This window comes from Condylura cristata, unplaced genomic scaffold (assembly GCF_000260355.1).
Source record: "Condylura cristata isolate star-nosed mole 26May11 unplaced genomic scaffold, ConCri1.0 scaffold00010, whole genome shotgun sequence".
In the NCBI taxonomy this organism is placed as follows: domain Eukaryota; kingdom Metazoa; phylum Chordata; class Mammalia; order Eulipotyphla; family Talpidae; genus Condylura; species Condylura cristata.
In genome coordinates this window covers 44,428,555-44,448,009 of record NW_004567111.1, presented here as the reverse complement: position 1 = coordinate 44,448,009, position 19,455 = coordinate 44,428,555, and the positions used below count along the sequence as shown (strand labels likewise).

Genomic DNA, 19,455 nt, shown 5'->3' with positions numbered 1-19,455 from the left:
CGGAGCTCAGCAAGTTCCTGCACCTGAGAAAGGTTTTATCTCTGGCTCCCTGAGATAAGTGTCCACTCCCTTAAGATGATTACGGATCCCTCCCCTCAAACCCATTGACCTTTAAGACATTAAACCATCAAGACCACCCCCCACCAGCACTAACTGCACCGCCCTCTTTGTATACATATATATATATATAGCTGTGTACGACACAGTAAGTCTCTCCTCTCCTCTCCTCTCTGCTCTCGCTTTCTCTCTCTCTCTTTCACGCTCTCTTGCTCTCTCTCCTCTCCTCTCTGCTCTCTCTCCTCTCCCTTCCCCTCTCCCTCTCTCTCTCTCACTTATCTCCATCTTTGCCTTCTTCCTTTCGTCAACCCTGGGACGCCAATCCTCGGCCTTGCTGGTCAAGGCCCCTTACACTTTAGCAAATCAGTGACAGTATGTTTGCTGTTCCATTAGTTATTGACTCTGAAATATACAATATCAAACATTTTTCTTTGGAAATTAACTGAGCTTTCAATTTCTCTGTTATCTAGAGAAATCTATTATTCAAAGATATCATCCTATAAGGAGATAAAACACATTACTTTTTTCTTTTAATTATATACTGCTTTTAATGAAAAGTCTACATGACACATGGTCTGATCACAACAGACTTGTTAAAGTTTTCTTTTAGTTTATTGATTTATATGTATTTTACATCATTGTTTATCTTTAAACAATGTTGCTTTCCTTTCTCAGGGGTAGTCCCCCTAAAACTTCCACCAATTTACATGTGCACCATCACCAGAGACCCTGTGCTCTTCCTTACCTCACTCTAATTCTTCATCCTCCCTTACCCTGTAGAATGTCTCTGGTGTATAGGTGTTAAAACAAGTCATCTTTTAAACATACACTTTAGCTACTGATAAGCTGTTGCTCAAAGTAAAAATGAGTTTCATTTTTATGGAGTGATATAGTAGTAATTAAATATGAAGAAAGTGATATTAAAAAATCACCACTATATTTTAGGATTGGCTTACTTTAATTTTAGCTAGCAATTAACATTTTCTGCTTTACAAATAGCATACATATTTTTCAGACATATTCAATCTGCATATAATAAACACTTAAAATTAAAGCAGCCATTAAGTAGCCAAGTTCTTTTTTTTTTTTTTCCATCACATGCTCAGTTAAAGGTGATGGTCACATATAATCATGCAAACTAATCCAATCAGTTGAGGAATTTGATTCTGAACATTGGTAATCAAAGACCTAAAGGACATATGTAAACTTCAATGGACATTGAGAACAAAATGTAGAAATTATTATATATACTTAAAAAACTATAGAAGGAAAACAGGCAGTACATTTTTAAAAGATTAAATAAACATTCAAGTAAGAACTTTTCACCATCCACAAAACAACATGCTCTAGTCTCACACACACACACACACACACACACACACGTACCTGAATCAGCATGTGTAAACATAGTGGGGGCTTCAAATAGGTTTGCTTCAGATTGGGCTGAACAGTTAGTGAGTTCTGATTCTTGGTCTTCCCAAACTTTTTCTCCTTGATTAGATGCTTCATTATTTATAGCATAAATAAACTTTTTGGTTTTCTTTTTCAAAGTGGATATTAAACCTGAATCCTTCAAAGCTACTGAAGTATTTTTGATAGGGGATGGCCAATTATCATTATCCATTGAATTAAGACATAACGAATTTTCTTTCTGTGAACAAATGCTATGTATTTTCAATCCCCTTTCAGATGATTGAGGTTCTTTAGAGTTTGGATAAGTTGTATTACTTGAGAAAACGGCACTGAATGTCTCCTTAGGTGACTTTCTTGCCTTGAATATAGGCTTTTTAATATCCTGAAGTGGAGAAATTATTAGAGACGTTTCAGATACTGGTTGCTTTATCTCAGGAATGGAATCTTCATGAGACTCAAGACAACGCCTTCCATTTTTCTTACTTACCACTGTTTCCTTATTTAATATTTTTTCTGCTTTTGGTAGACCTGACATATGTGGCAAAGAAGTTTCTAAAGTCATAAAATCGGTACATTCCCTTTCTGTGTCAATGAGGTCTTTTCCTGAATTATTTTGGTCACATGGTAGGAGCATTTTCTCCATCTGGGTTCCATTTAGACCTGAGAGGTTTAGCTGAGACTGTTCAGAGGCTGAAGATGCTACAACTTCCAAAGGCATATAGCTACTTTCACTCCCAAAAGCCTTTTGATTTGTTATATTTGATTCCAATGGATTACTGTCATGGTGTTTTCCTTCAGGCATAAATGAGTGCTTATTTTCTTTCATTTGCTGTTTAGCTTTCTCACATTCGTCAGCTTTTGTTTCATTAAAAATATTTTTCCTAGTCTTGCCAGATTTTACTTTTCGTAGATTTCTTGATTTATATTTAGAAATACATAATGAAAAGCTATCTTCTTCAGAAATATCTGTAACTGTTTCATATTTTTCATCTTCTAGGACATTTGGTGCAGACTTTTCAAAATAGTCTTTGCAACTATTTAATGTTACAAAAGAATTATCTAATATTTTCCCCAATCCTGTAAAAATTTAAAACAAAAGCAAGTTAATAGTATTTTTGTAATAAAGCCATATAATGTATACTATTCTCCTAACATTTTTCATGGTTATGAAATTTGGATTCCAATGTATAGAAAAACAGTTTATTTATATCCCAGTGCCAATAACCTTTCTTTGCCAGTTCGACACAACGAAAACTTATTATATATACACACACTTTAAAATTTATCAAACTAAATGTTCCAAACTAATTTTGTAGTTCTGCAACAACAAAGAATGAAATCTAACTTTACACACACAGTAGATTTATGTGTGCACATCACACAGAAATCCAAGCCTACATAACTATACAGAGATACATATATACTAAGAAAAACACATTATCACAATCATTGATTAGGTATTTTTGCTGTATACAGTCATCTTTACTTAATTAGAAATTAAGCCTTCACATTTATTTTCTCACTCTCCCTTTCTGCAAAGTTTTAAGTAATTGTTTTTTTGTGTTACAATAGTTCTGTTGAATAATACTTTCTTAGATGTTTAAACATTTTCATCTAAATTAAGTTAGTTTTGGGCCTCCTTGCTGGCAAAAGGGGTTAAAGTTCAGCACTATGGAGCTACCAGCAACCATTGAGCACCAGTTTGATCCCCAGCCAGGGATCTAACCCACAAGGCAAGCAGACCTCTCCAGTATCCCCTGCTGCTCTGCTCGGCAGTGTGTTTCAGTCAATCTGCTTGTTCTGTTCCTCTGTCTCTGGTGAATCCTCTTACCACACTGTACCACTGGTCTATACCCCAGCACTTGTATGCAAATAAATAAATAAATCTTTAAAAATCAGGTTAATTTCTAGTCTCAATACCTTGAAACACTACAGTAGTCAAGAAAGGAGAAAAAAAATATTTTCTCTTTACTGAAATAAAGGAGCGATATTTTAATAACGTCAGTTAAAATTAGGAGTTCATCCCCTACCTGCTGGTGCAGCTGTTAACGCACAGCACTAAGAAGCTAAAGCCACTTCAGCATGAGTTCAGTCCCTGCCCCAGAGGTGATCCATATGGCATGGCAGAACTCTCCTGACCCACCCACTGCTCCCCTCAGCAGTGTACTTTGTCAGTTGGCCTGTTCTGGTGAATCCTCTCACCACCCCTGCACCTCTGGCCTGTACCCCAGTTCTGTATGCATAAATAAATAAATCTTTAAAAAATAGTAGTTCAACAAAACAGAAAGACTTACCATTATCATGACCTTTAGGTTCTTTTTGAATTTTGTTTTCATTATCTGGCCCAGAAGTGGTAATTTTATCATTTTTCTTTAGACTGTCATCATGGTTACAAAAATAGCTTTTCAAAATCTGAAAAAGCAGTATTTTAAAATCACTAGTATAAAAATTCTCAATATTCATACATGCATTAAAGTATTCTTGACAAAGACAGCATAGTTTCATAGGAAGTTACACAAAACCACCTAGGAACAGGTTTAGAGAGTTTTTCAAAGGCTTAGATAAATCATAAAATAGGGAATAAGGAATGTAAAATTTCCAAAGCATTCTAAAATTATAAGCAATTGCAACAGCGTAATTAGTCTTATTTACTTACAGCAGTAGTTTCACTAGGACACACATTTGCAGATGCTTCCTCATCTCTGACTGCAAAAAAATAAATTCAATTTAATACTGTATTGCAGATCATCTATTAAAACAATGTAAAAAGTGTATTATTTGGGTCAAACATCAAAAATTTTATGCTTTGGTTTCAATGATACATTTGAAACAAATTTACTAACCAAAGTATGGTAATTAGAAAGGTGAATCAACAAGAAGTAAGCTATACTCATTTCTTCAATATTACTTTAAGAAAGTATGGTGTAGTGATTCTGATTTTAAGTTAATAATGTGTAAAAGACTTGAAAAACCAAATGAAGCCATGAGGTTAGGATTTAAAAGCTAAACCATATAAATCTTAGCATGTATTCAGACAATAATAAAGTCTACAGGCATATCATATTTTAAATGATTCTTCTATTTTTATTTTTTAAAGATTTTTAAAAATTTATTTTTGCATACAAGTACTGGGATACAGGCCACAGGTGTGGGAGGTGAGTGAATTCACTGCAGACAGAGTAGGGAGCAGAACAGGCAGATTTACTGAAATACATTGCTGAGGGGAGCAGTGGGTGGGCCAGGAGAGGTTTGTCATGCCATGTGGGTCACCTTCCCAACCAAGGATTGAACGCATACTGCAGTAGCCACAGATAGCTTCATAGTGCTGTACTTTAACACACTGCACCACCAGGGAGGGCCCTGATTGCTAATTTTCAATGTTTGTTTCTGTTGTCATTTTATTTAAACAAAAAAAATGGAAGTTAAATTCCCAGATTAAAAGGAATATTAAGCTGAACTGAATATGCTTTCACTAGAACACACTAAATGGAAAAAAAATCCTACCTTGGATATAAATTAACATGAATTTTAGCTTTGAATACAACCCAAAGTACATGTATTTTATGACTCCATACACACATGGTGAAAATACATGCAAATACATAAATATAAGCAAAAGTTTCATAAAACAATTTTGCTTTGTATAGGGTTACCAGATAAAATATGGGATGCTCTGTTAAATCTGAATTTCAGATAAATAATAATTTTTGAGTGTAAATTTCACAACTATTAATGGGTGATGATTTGCAGCTTGAGAAACATTGATCGAGTTCTTGTTTCCCTCCCCCAAAAAACTAAACTGTTGATGGTGAATATTTACATTTTTCTCCATTAGTGTCAAATCTTTATTGCCTTCCCCATAAATATGAAGGATCTATTAGGATGCACTTCCAAATTCTTGTTCACACTGTTTAGTCACATTTATTTATCATAATTTCTTTACATTTAGATTGTTACTATAAGTAATCTAGGAACTTTTAAAAGGTCACTGTTTTGTAAATACTAATTCAAAAATATCAGCTACTAACGTTTTAAGTTGTGTGTTTTACAACAGGAAATATTCTCAATCTTGGTAAGATAATGAAATTATTAAGTTTTTATGGACTCATTCATTCAAACGTTCTAAGTGTCTAGAGAGTACTAGCTGGATGTTTAAAACACATTTATGTCCAGGCCCTCCCTGGTGGTGCAGCGGGTTAAAGCACAGCACTAAGAAGCTTTAGCCACTTCCGCATGAGTTGGATCACCGCCTGCCCCGGAGGAGATCCACTTGGCATGGCAGACCTCTCCTGACCTGCCCGCTGCTCCCCTCAGCAGTGTACTTCCTCAGTGGGCCTGTTCTGCTCTCTGCTCTGTCTCTGGTGAATCCTCTCATGCTCTACATCTCTGGCCTGTACCCCAGTTCTGTATGAATAAACAAATATTTAAAAACAAAAACATTTATTTCTATGAAGACTGACTGACTACCAACTATGTGCCAAGAAAATATGATGCTCCTGCAGGGCTTGGAGTCAAATAGATAAAAAGTTCAGATAATCACAGATATAATTATACTTATGAAATTTAAGCACTCAATTCCCTACTAGTGGCAACTGGTACTGTAGAACAAATTTAGGTAGAAAGAATAAAAGTTTAATCATGCCTAAAGTAACAGAATGACCAGTTATAAATTCACTATTACAAAGACATGGAAACAACCCAGATGCCCAAAAGTGGATGACTGAATTAAAAAGATGTGGTAATATTTACACAATGGAATATTACTCAGCAACCGAAAAAAAACAAGCACATGCTTTTTGTAGCAACATGGATGGAGCTAGAAAAGATCATGCTTAGTGAAATAAGCCAGAAAGAAAAGGAAAAATATTGATGGTCTCACTCATAGCAAGAGTATAACAGACCAGGCAAGAAAATAATAACAACAATAATAAAACAGCTATATACCAGAGACATTTTATAGGGGTAGAGTGGGGAATGGGATCAGAAACAGTGGGGGCAGGAGAGGCGAATGCACTGGACTGTGATGATGGCACACAGGTGATGGGAAGCCCATGGGGATTACAACTGAGATGGAAAAATGCACAAAATGATGTAAAAATATATTATTTTTTAAAAATTCACTATTACACCAAATACTAGCCTTTAAAAGCTTACACATATACTTTAAATGGCTACTTGTAAAACTATTCTAGATTGACACAGTACTAAAATATAAAGCATCAGTGACTTGTATAGAATACTATTTGATATACTTCTGATGTATCAAATCTACACTAAATAGAATAAAATCATTCTTATAGGGGAACCACCATGGGATAGAGGAAGTTCCTTGCTTTGCTCCTAAGAGGTTCATCTAACAGTATGAGGTGGATATTACATTTCAGAGTCCTGTGGTTTAGGACAAAACTGGTACACACCTGAGACACTGGAAATCGGAACAGAATGAGAAACGAAACACAGAAGACAGGTTTCACTGCATAGGAGGTGAAAAGACGAAAGGCCAGAGGCTGAGGTCTAGGAAGCGAGACTCTATCAGTTGGCTACCAATTCTGCTGGAAGATACTGGGAGGGTAGAGTAAAATGGTATGGAGGCAAACATCCCTGACAGAAAATGTAGAGAACTTAGTGCACTCCCTGCAGATAGTTTGTCCAGCAAAAAGAACAGGGAGACTATGCTAGACTACATATCACCCCCTACAACTAGTACTGACCTCCTGAACTCCACTGACAGCACCCACACTACAGTCTTGGGTAGTGAACCCTGGAGAGAAGGAATATTATTGATACCAAAAATATCACCCAGCCCTAGAACACTCTGTTCCCAGTGCATTTATATGAGGAACTAGATCCCTCAAGACTTCTCCTAACCTCTTACTCAGCAGCAGCAAGATGAGTTCTCTGGACCTAGGAAAGTTGTGCCATCTGCCAGAAAAGTAGAAGCAGTTCAAATCTCTGTTAGTGCTACAGATACTTTAAAAAAAAAAAAAAAGGGGAAATCTAAAGTAGTAAAATGAGCAGACAAAAAGATATTACACATGGCAACTTGAGCCCTCACAGGAATAAGGCATCATAAGAAAACACTTCTCCATAATACAACCAATATATAACAAACTCGCAGCTAACATCAGGACACAAAGTTAACACACAAAAATCAGTTGCGTACATACAGACAATCAACAAACTAGAAAGAAAACAATCCTATTCACAGTCAAATCAAAAAGAATTAAATACCAAGGAATAAATTTAAGAAATAAGTGAAAAGCAAAAGACTTGTAAAATGAAAACTATGCAGCATTGACAAAAGAAACAGAAGGTACAAAAAATGAATAGATAGTACCAGTTCTTGTACTGGAAGTATAACATTGTTAAAAAGGCCATCTTGCCCAAAGCAACATATAGATTCAATGCAACCCCTAGGAAGCTTCAATGGTATTCTTCAAAGATATGGAACAAACATTACTGAAATTTATGTGGAACAAAGGGCTTAGGACAGCCAAAGAAATCCTGATATAAAGAACTAACATACAATATGATACAATATGCCCAGACCTCAAATAATACCACAAAGCTATAGAAATCAATAGTATGGCATTGAAATAAAAATAGGTACATAAGTTCAATAGAATTCAGAGCCAAGAAATAGGTCCATAGTTACATGGAGCTTACAGTTAATGTATGACAAAGGAGCCAAAATATACATACAATGGAAAAAGGAAAATATCATTAAGAAATGATGTTCAGGCCCCACCCTGGTGGCTCAGCAGGTTAAAGCACAGCACTATGAAGCTAGCCGTAACCATTTCAGCATCAGTTCGATCCCCAGCCAGGGGAGTGACCCCAATGGCATAGCAGACTTCTCCTGTCTCCCTAGTGTTCCCCTCAGCAGTGTACTTCATCAATCTGCCTGCTTTGCTCCCCACTCTGTCTCTGGTGAATCCTCTCATTGACCCCGCACCCCTAAAATGTTTAGAAAGCTGCATAACCATATTCAAAAGAATGAAACGAAACCATTCTTTTACACTGTACACAAAAATTAACTCAAAACATATTAAAGACTTGGATATACAATCTGAAGCCATGAAAGACATAGAAGGAAGAGCACAGGTAAATCGTTTAAAACACTGACTTTTGGGATATTGTTTGGGACTTAATCTCAATGGCAAGGGAAATAAAAAGCAAAGGCCTATATCAAATTAAAAAGCTTCTGCACAGCAAAAGAAACTGTCACTAAAATAAAAATAAATTTTATTCCACCCTACTGAATGGAATAAAATATTCATACATGTTATACATCTGAAAAAGGGCTCATATCCAAGATCTACCAAGAATTCATACAACAAAAAGAAAAGAAATCTAAACAAAAATGGGTGATGAGCTAAAGAGATGCTTCTAAAGAAGACACAGATAGCCAATAGACACATGAGAAAAAAGCTCATTATGTTTTTTTCTCCTATTCGGGTCCACCAGAATGATTTCTGCAAAGGGTGGTGAGAAGGGCTGTTTTGTCATTAACTAGGTAGTGACCAAAAAAAACCAAACAAACAAACAAAAAAAACATCATTATGCAGAAGTACATCCATGGAGTGGGCTTCTAGAAGCATGCGCCTCAAACAATAAGAGATCTGGAAATTTGCAATGAAGGAAATGGCACATTCATATCAGGATCAATAAAGCTATCCATGCCAAATGAATAAAAAACATCTCATACTGTATCCATATGCAGTTGGCATTGGCATGCCAAGTGCAAATCAAAACCATGAGATAGCACATCATATCTTAAGACTGGCCCATATAAAAAAAGACCAGAAACAAGTGTTGTTGGTGATATGAAGACAAAGGAAACTGTATGCATTAGTGATGGGAATGCAGACTGGTCTTGCTTCTGTGGAAAGTGATATGGAGGTTTCTCAGGATATTAAAAATAAAGCTACTGTATAATCAGCAATTCCACTCCAAAGTATCTACCCAAAGAATGCAAAAATAAATTCAAAGGGACATATGCATTCCTGTGTTCACTGCAATAATATTTACAATATCCAAATTATGGAAAAAACTTAAGTACGTAAGGACAGATGAGTGAATTAAGACAAGATATATATGTTCCACGTTGTATTACTACTCAGTGAAATAAAAAAGTTAAATCTTGCCATTTGTGATAACACGGAGAGGATCGGAGGGGTATATAACAAGTGGAAATAAGTCAGAATGATAAAGACAAATAGTAGATTATTAAAAGTGGAAGAGAGAAAATAAATAAAGAAATAGATAAAACCAAGCCAAAAAAATCCTAGAACCCTGACTGCACAACTGAGACTTGCTAAAAGGGAAACCAACAGAGCAGAAGGTACAATAAAATATGGTAGAACATTATGGGTGCTTTCTTGGTAGGTATTCTGTGTAAGACAGAACTGAGAAAATGCGAACTTGTACCTCTAAATCAAGTACAGTATTGTAAATCAGTGTCACCACAATAATACAGAAAAAAAAAAACTCATCCTAAATTACTCAAATATTTACCAAAGACAGTATTATCTAATTTGCAATTATCTTTTTCTGTTTAACAGAAACATTAAAGACAATCATTTTCAGTATCATCAATACTCCCATGTTACATATACACAGTATGCATTTTCAAGTATTACCTATAAGCACAGTAGAACTGAGGGTTGGTGGTGTGGCTAAAGAACTTGACCAAGACATATCAGGATCCACCTCAGCTCCCAGACTTTCAGAAATACGTTTTATTGTTTGACCCTGGAAATTAAAAAAAAAATTATTTCACAGAAATGCACTGAGGATAAAGAATATTTTTCACCTTATATTTCTCCCAATTTATCATTGATTTGCCTGAGACTGTAAGTACAGATCTGTAAATCTCAGGATAAATTTTTGTCAATTGCTCAATTACTAAAAAAATAAAAACTAGGAAAATAATTACCTTCATTAGCTTTGGTGTATGAAATAAACTTCCACATACCACTAGGGGTAAAACAAGGGAAAAATTACTATTTTATTTTTAATAAAGTTCAGACTATTTTCATAAAAAGCCTTATTATTAAATCATACCTGATTTTTCTCTTTGTGGTGTTACATGTGTACTTTGTAGAACATCAGGACTAAAACAAAACAAATCCCTCATATTACTCAAAAGATAATTATCAGTAGCGGTAAAAAGAAAAAAAAAAAACCCTAGTATTACTGGGGGAAAAAAGAACACAACTATTGGTCTTACTGTTGGAATTATACTATTTTGTAACATTTTTATATTACTTCTTCAAAAAGTAAGTATCTCATGAAGAATTGAATAACCACTAAATTATGCTTAAAATGCCTACTGACCTGAAGAGGGAAGAGAGAAATCCTATACTTCCAAAATACTTATTAGCTAATTATGAAAACCAATGGTACGTCAACAAAAAATTAAAAGCCCACTGAAAGCAATGCATTAATTACAAATTTCAGCTGCTAGGAATTATACATTCTGAAATCTAAAAGTATGTAATGTGAATCTATAACAACATTATATTCTCTGCAGAGATTTCAAAGACAAATTATTTTAAACTGACATTTCAAAGGCATTGCTTTTCAACATTATTTTTATTAATTAAAAACTGAGACTATACAGAAAAGCTGGTGAATTCAACATCCCAAGAAAAAAAAAGTAAATGTTTCTAATGTGAAAATTACAATAAAGGACTCAATTTTTTTTAGAATAGGCTAGTTAAATATAAAACATCCTCTACTAGACTGACAGGTAAACATTAACACAAAAATTAGAGCATTTCTATAGGACAATTACTGCTTGCAGGAAACTAAATCTTTAATGTAGTAATTTCATCATACCTTTCAGTAAGACAAGAATTGAGAGGTGGACTGGAAACTTCTTTTGCTTGCTCCATTTTAGCCTTCATCATTTGATAACTTTTATGCTTACTATTGGTAATATCCTTTCCTGAAAAAGTACAATTCAGTAGTGATATATATGCAGTAATCTATGCATTCTCATTCTCTGAAACAAAATGCTTTATCTAAATGGAGAAGAGAGTTTATTCAGAGTTCAGTGTGTTGATTCCTCTCAGAAATGGATGTCTGTTCCCATTCAACAACAGTATTAAGCATATCCTATGCATAAGTACTTTGGGTAATGCAACTTAAGACAGAGCTTTAACAAACTTAAAGAATTCATAATATAGTGAAGTTTTTTGAAATGTATACAGGTGGGCCTTCCCTGGTGGCGCAGCGGGTTAAAGCACTGTACTGAGAAGCTAAAGCCACTTCCGCATGAGTTCGATCCCCACCTGCTCCAGAGGTGACCACATGGCGCAGCAGACCTCTCCCGACCTGCCCACTGCTCCCCTCAGCAGTGTACTTCGTTGATCTGCCTGTTCTGCTCCCCACTCTGTCTCTAGTGAAGCCTCTCCTCTTGCCACCCCTGAGCCTCTGGCCTGTACCCCAGTTCTGTATGTACAAATAAATAAATCTTAAAAAAAAAAAAAAAAAGAAATGTATACAGGTGGAATACAAAGTAGCATGTGATGATATGTGTTGTTTTATTAATTCACACACCATAGTATGGTATGATGGATGGTAAAAATAAAAGGCATTCACTGAAAACTAAGGTATTAAATCTATCATATCACCCTTTGCAAACATTTCAACATCTTATTCTCAAGATCAAGTCGCATAACAAAACCCCACAATGACAGTCTTACATGATGTGACTTCTCAATTTCTGTGACATTTTTTCAGCCTCTACTTTTTAGCCATGGTCAAATCATCTGCAGAGCGTAACAGAATGCTTTCATATCTAGCCTTTGTATAAACTTTTTTTTTATTTCTTTCAATCTTGAACATACTCTCAAATGTTCCATTTTGAAATTAACTCCTCCAGGAAGCTTTAGTTGACCTTAAGACTATGAACTACTTGAGATAAGGATCTTGTCTTATTTATCAATGTATCCTTTAACAACTACAAAAATGTCCATTATTGGCTGAATCAGTAAAGATTAGAAAAGTAGGTTCTAGTTAGCAACACAACTTGTTTTTGTTGAAAACATTTAATTTCTAAACAGTAACACTCAAAGTTTCTAGAACGATACGAGGCACAATCAAATCTGATTTATAGTTTTCAACATTCCTACCCTCTATATCACAATTTGGCATCCAAATTACTTAAAGTTGCCTTTAAGAGTTGCTTTAATTGACTCTATAATCTTTTAGATAAGTTAGGAGGGGGGGAATAAATTGTATTAGTGTTAGTAAAATTATTTGTAGCAACTTAAGACACAATATTGCTTTAATTTTCATTTCTTAAATCACAAACAGGAATACCACCAGGAAGATGAATGAATGTGTAACTTAATCTCAATCTGAAATATCTACCTTCCTTCTCCAAAGAGCCTTTTAGTTAAATACTAGAAAGTAGCCCATAATGAAATACAACTACACACAAATTAGAAAGGCTAAAAATCCAGGAAATGCAAAATGGTATACCTATTTTGGAAGAGTTTGAACCTTTTTTTTTAATAAAACTAAAAAAACTAAACATACGCCTACTTATGATCAATAAATTGTGCCCCTTTATTTTTATTCGAATGAGCTGAAAACTTCTATCCATACAAAAACTATAAAGTGTTTAGAGCAGATTTATTCACAACTACCCAAACTTGAAGCACCTAAGATGTCCTTTAATAGGTTAATGGCTAAACAAACTGGTACATTCATACTACATGACTTTATTCAGTGCTGAAAAAAAAAAAAAAAAAAGACCTGAAGGTACTTCATCTTGCTAACTGAGAAAAATTGTCCTGAAGACTGTTAATTTCAACTACATGGTATTCTAGACAAAACTGTAACAAGTAAAATGATCAATGGTTGCCTGGAATTGGAGGGTAGGGAGTTGGAGCATGGGATTTTTAGGATGTTAAAGCTATTCACTGAAAGTATTATACTATAATGGCAAATACATAACATACATTTGTCAAAAGTAATAAAACTGTACAAAGAATGTCTCTAGTGTATAAACAAAGGATTTTAATTTAAATAACATCACTATTAGTCTAGCAAAGAAACAACTATAAAAAGTAAAAAGGGGTGCAGCATGTTAAAGCACAACACTAAGAAGCTAAAGCCACTTCAGCATGAGTTCAATTCCTGCCTGCCCCAGAGGTGACCACATGGCGAGACAAACCTCTCCTGACCCGTCCACTGCTCCCCTCAGCAGTGTACTTCGTTGATCTGCCTGTTCTGCTCCTCTCTCTGTCTCTGGTGAATCCTCTCACCCTCCACATCTCTGGCCTGTACCCCAGTTCCATATGAATAAATAAATAAATCTTAAAAAAAAAAGAAGCCACTTCCACATGAGTTCGATCCCCACCTGCCTGGAGGAGATCCACATGGCGAGGCAGACCTCTCCTGACCCGCTGCTCCCCGCTCTGTCTCTGGTGAATCCTATCACCCTCCACATCTCTTGCCTGTACCCCAGTTCTGTATGAACAAATAAATCTTAAAAAAAAAGGACCAGGCAAAAAACAAGTCATACCCTAATAAGCATTTCCCAAATAATGTGACCATCTCATAAATAAGCTGAAAAATAGCAAAATTTATATTAATTTATGAAAAAGGATGAACTGCTGAGCAGAAAAGCACATTTCCTCATGGAACTTTAGTGGTAACTCAATATATTTATTAGATGCTAGCACATTAAAGAGCAGGTTAGAAAACAGTCTTAGTATTACTTTTACATGTCAGCACTGAACTTAAAATAATCTTAAAAGCATAAACAGGATGCTATCTATAGTTAACAGGATTATTTATGCACTATAAACGAGTGAAACTCTTTGGCAAGGAGTCCAGAGTGGCCTTTTTTGTTCATTCCTATTTTACCTGCTTACAGACAGACCATTTTTAGCAGGTTAAAATTAGAATAAAATCACTATTTCTAAGTTATGTCTGTCAAGATTTTGCAGGCTTGTCTATGCCACTTTCACTGAACATACTAAGACAAATGGCTGCTTCCTTCACTATGCCCACAAGTGTTTTGCATATATTTCTATTTGAATGTACACCACACCAATATATTTGCTTACATATCTTCTGCCACACAATTAGAGGTCCTACAGGTCAAAGGCCATATTATTCATGTTTGTATCCTTAATGCCTAGCAACTTGCTTGTTGCAATATTTGTTAGACGATTGCCTTTCCTGTGTACTTATCTACACTTCATTTGGCTCCATCCCAGGCCTCAATCAATTTTGTCATGATGATTCCTTTAGTTTCAGTCATACATTCCCCAAAACCTTCAGAGTCTCTATCTTAATATCACATTCCTGTCCTCAAAACTGTAGTTCAACTTTTCTTATCCTTTCAAAACGTTCTCCTTCAAACTTACTTTTCTCTATTGTAAAAAATTTCTGTGAATGCCATCACTATATTGTCAGTGATGCTCTAAAAGTGATTTGAGCCTTCCTTTTGGATGTGTATACCAGGATATTGCAGGGTCCTTCTGTATTCTACCTCCTATATCCACTCTCACTACCATTACTCTAACTTGGCACTTGCCTCTATCACCTTGAACACTGCATGTCAATTGATTCAGCTACCTCCAATCTTCCCTTTTCATGACAAATACCCAATTAATTAAAATTGTACATTCAAGTGCTCTATTTCCAGAGATTCTAATAGATTCAGAAGAGTGCCTGTAACTGTCTCTTTCAATCAGTACTTCAAGAGATTCTAATAGTTCAGACATCACATTCTGAAAAACATTATCGCCAGTTTACTATCGCTACTGCTACCAGATTATTGGGTTTTCTAAAGCAAAATAAATATTCATTTATCTACAAATATTTATTCGCTACTCATCACACAGGACATTTGGTATCTAAGAACATACAAGAAAATCTCTGACCATTATCCATATTCCCTTCATATATTCATTTTCTAATACCACAGATTTACTCTTTCAGTAACACTTGCCACACTAAGTGCTTATGCAGGTGTCATTCACTAGAAACTAAACAAGTGAGATAGGGAATACTTTCTTCAAGTAGAGAGGTAAGGCAGAACTGAAAGATGATATAAATTAGCTAGACAGAAAGGTAGGAAGAAAGGTTTTGGAAGGAGTCACAAGAGTATGATGGTTTTTTTTTTTTTTTAGGCTCCTTTACCAGTTTAATAAATCCAGAATCTACAAATAGGGTCCCTACCACTATTTTTAAAAACTCTTTGGGGTTCCTCCCTAGTGGTGTAGCGGGTTAAAGCACTGCACTGAGAAGCTTAAGCCACTTCCGCATGAGTTCGATCCCCGCCTGCCCTGAGGAGATCCCCATGGTGTGGCAGACCTCTCCTGACCCACCCGCTGCTCCCTTCAGCGTGTACTTCGTCGATCTGTCTGTTCTGCTCCCCACTCTGTCCCTGGTGAATCCTCTCACCCTCCACATCTCTGGCCTATACCCCAGTTCTGTATGCATAAATAAATCTTTAAAAAAAAAAAAACCTCTTTGGGTTTACATGATCCAGAAATTCTTTTTTTTTAGGCTCTGCCACTTTATTTTTGTGTGTTTGATGGCTTCCATAAAAAGGTCAGTATGAATGGAAATTTGAGAGTGGGTGGAAGGGGAGTTATGGTAAGATTTATGCACATGATCACAAAGGACAGAGATTACTTTTCTCAATTGCTGCAAATGTCTTGATTTGCCAGTAAGTGTCAATATTTCCAATTAACATGCAGCACAAGTAATCATATTACAATGTTATAATTATATACAGTCATTTATATTATGTTCAGTCATTCATATATTTGTTACATGCTTGATTTAAGTAACAGTCCCCCTGTCTTAGGAGTTATCACTCTCTAGTAAGAGGACTTACTAATACACAGTTAAAGTGTAGTTTAAAGAACATGGTTCATATCAAAAGAATAGTATAATGGGAGCCAAGGAAAAAAGGAGCACAGATAGTTTTGGGGAGAGTTAGGGTAAGATTAATTTGAATTAAACCTTGAAGAACAGGCATTGATTCAGAAATCTGAAGATGGACTAGAATGATGGTGTTCTAGGGAGAGGAAAAAAACATGAGGAAGAATAAGTAGTTTATACAGAAAACAATAATTAAGATTGTTTAGAGTATTGTATATCTGAAAGGGACCAATAAATAACCTAGTCTAAAAAGAGCAGATTCGAAGTAGGCATTAAACGCCAGGCTAAAGAAATTTTACTTGATAGGTTGTTGATCAGAGAAATCACCTGCAGGTTTGATCATGTTACTTCTTGCTTCAAACCTTCAATTATCTCCCTTTTGCCCTTAATATGATTTACAAGGTCCTATAAAACCTGGTCTCATTCACTTTTGCTAATGTCAATTTCTAGTTTATATTTTTATGTAATCTACCATATTATATAACTTACCCAAGTCTAAGCTGTATTTATCCAATTCTTTTGAAGGAGAGTGGTATGGTGGCAGATTTAGACCTTGTTCTTTGAATATGATTGGAGTTGAAGCCAATTGATAAGGTCTCCTTTGCGGTGTTTTAAATAGGCTTGGTTCATAACTGCTGATTTTATATTCAGTTTCTTCTACAGGTTGAGAGTTATAGGGTGGAGCTTCTGAAGAAAGTTCATCAAACCAGTTAAGACTTATTGGTCCTAAATCTGTAAGAAAAATAAAAGTTCCACCTTCGCTTTAATGAGTGACACAGAAAATATCACAAGCCAGTAAAGATCACAACAGAGAAAAGGATACTAGAGATACTGACCATGGATAACTAGTTAAGCATACTAATTAAACAAAATCATTAATCTGTTCTTTTACAAATCTATAACAAGAGTTCACAAAAGCTGTAAGGAGATAGCTTTTAGCTTATTAGCTCTCCTAAAACTTTCTGTTTTAAGATTCAGAACAAAAAACATAGTAAAAAAAGCATTCTATAGATACTATACAAATGATTATGAAGACTACCTAAGTGGATGTGAGAAATCTGTGGGTACAAGGAACACATAGGCTCACAAAAATAAAGTAAGAAGCTCCTCTGTTAAAGAGAACTGACAAAATTTCTATTAAGACCTATTCACCCTTAAAGAAGTAGTCCTCAACATAAAAGCACTCTGAGGACTATTTTGGGAGATGATATTCCTCAGACCTTTTCAGGAGGCCCATAGATCAAAATTATTTTCATAATAACACTAAAGAATTAATCTGTCTTTTATACAATATAGATATTTTTAGTCACTAATGAATAATAATTAAGATCTTTCTGCATGAGTCAGGACAGTAGCAACAAGCTAGAAAAGTTATTGTATTCTTCATTACTATGAATTTGTGAAGGATAAGTCCACTTAACAATGTTACTAATGTAGCAGTAAAAATTAGTTTAATTATAGATCAAACCTTTGAACAAATCTTTTTAATACTCTTCATGAAAAACAGGAAGCAGGCATAAAACATTTCTACATATTTAAATGCAAGCTGTCTAGAAATACACTTATGATGAGCTGTGCACTGAATTAGCACTTTTTTTTTCCCACGTGACACCAGTTTTACTAGAAAGAATAACTGAAAAAGCTAATAATTCTGAGTGGGATAATTTGGTATTTTTCTCAAAAAGGAATGAGGTGAGCCTGTTAATGCAGGGAAAACAATTGTTGCCAATGATAAAACGTGAATTTTCAAATGAGAATTACAATTTTTTTAAAGTTTATCAATATCTATGAACTTGATGCCTTCCCAATCTTTAAACTTGTGATGAAGTTAATGAATATTAATGTGATTCTTAAAAATTGCTGATAATTTCCAAATATTTAATGCATTAGGCTACAATCTGGATAGAAAATGGAAATGCAAGGAAGCCTAGTAGAATTTAATGTAACAAAATGTATGCGAAGTTCATTATCTAATGGTTTCAGATTCCACATTTTAAACTTTTAAAAAGTTTAATTATATTTTATTCCTTAATAAAATATACCCAAACAGTATTTTTACCTTTATTTTTAAAAAAGTTATTTTAAGTACTGGCATTATATCAAGTGATAATGCCTACAGTTAGCTAAGAGAATGTCAAAATATTCTTTTTCCAAACTACACTGCTGTATGAGGGTGGATTTTTTTACATGTATTTATCAAAACATACTGTACCAAAGTAAATTCAGAAATAGTTTTGAGAATCCATCTATCTCCTATTAAGCCAAATATTAAAGAGACTGCAAAACTTAAAAGACTACACTCTCTCACTAGTTTTTTTCTGGACAATATCATAATTTTTAATGAAAATGTTATTCATGTCAATAAATACAATGAGTTTACTTTTGTAATTTTTAACTAAATACATGTCTATTCTAATAAGGCGAAATCTACATAAAACAAAAGCTGTCTAAGGTCCTGAATTATTTTTTAAGTGTGTAGGAAGTACAGAGACCAAAAAACTTTGTAACTTCTGCTGTAAAGTAACATTTCCAGTGGCTGATTTGCTAGAAGTTCTGCCCTTTAAAAGCAATTCTCTCAACTGTTAACCGAACCAGTACCAACATATCCACCAGGGGGTGTTCTGTAAAGAACAGATTATAGTATAAACAAAAACGTGAAATATTGGCTTATTTTCAGCAAGTGCGCATATTTTCATGTTCTGGAAACATTTTCTTAACGTAGTTGATCAGCTTATAGAAAACCTTCAATACCTGCTTCACTGCAACGAGTCTTAAAAATTTCGTAAAAAATTGGCTTCTGTTTACATCCGATAGGCATTTTATCCACGATGTACTCCAATCTGCAAAAGAAAAGATCAAAATACACTTGGGATGCTGGTAAATCCTTGTTAGGTAGCTCAGGTAAAATCAGAAGTGGGTAAATCTGTCTCAAGTTACATCTGAAAAACTATAAACGAACTTGCTGCAATGATGGAAACATTTTGTATTTGTTGTCTAACACAGCAGCTACAAGCCACATTTACTTTTGAAATGTGTCTAGTGTGACTCATGAACAGAATTTTAAAT

At 34.8% G+C, this 19,455-nt stretch overlaps 1 protein-coding gene across 1 annotated transcript in view; it reads right to left on the bottom strand.

Moving 5' to 3' along the window:
* The window catches only part of BRCA2 (breast cancer 2, early onset), a 68,625-nt gene extending 49,418 nt beyond the window's left edge, over window positions 1–19,207 (bottom strand). Inside the window, exons 1-9 of the mRNA XM_012723243.1 lie at window positions 19,141–19,207; window positions 16,879–17,121; window positions 11,314–11,422; window positions 10,537–10,586; window positions 10,409–10,449; window positions 10,113–10,224; window positions 4,127–4,176; window positions 3,753–3,882; window positions 1,444–2,529 (exon numbers count right to left, since the gene is read on the bottom strand). Of these exons, the coding sequence (XP_012578697.1) occupies window positions 1,444–2,529; window positions 3,753–3,882; window positions 4,127–4,176; window positions 10,113–10,224; window positions 10,409–10,449; window positions 10,537–10,586; window positions 11,314–11,422; window positions 16,879–17,121; window positions 19,141–19,207 (1,888 nt within the window). The remainder of the gene's footprint in view (window positions 1–1,443; window positions 2,530–3,752; window positions 3,883–4,126; window positions 4,177–10,112; window positions 10,225–10,408; window positions 10,450–10,536; window positions 10,587–11,313; window positions 11,423–16,878; window positions 17,122–19,140) is intronic.
* Window positions 19,208–19,455: the final 248 nt, after the last annotated feature.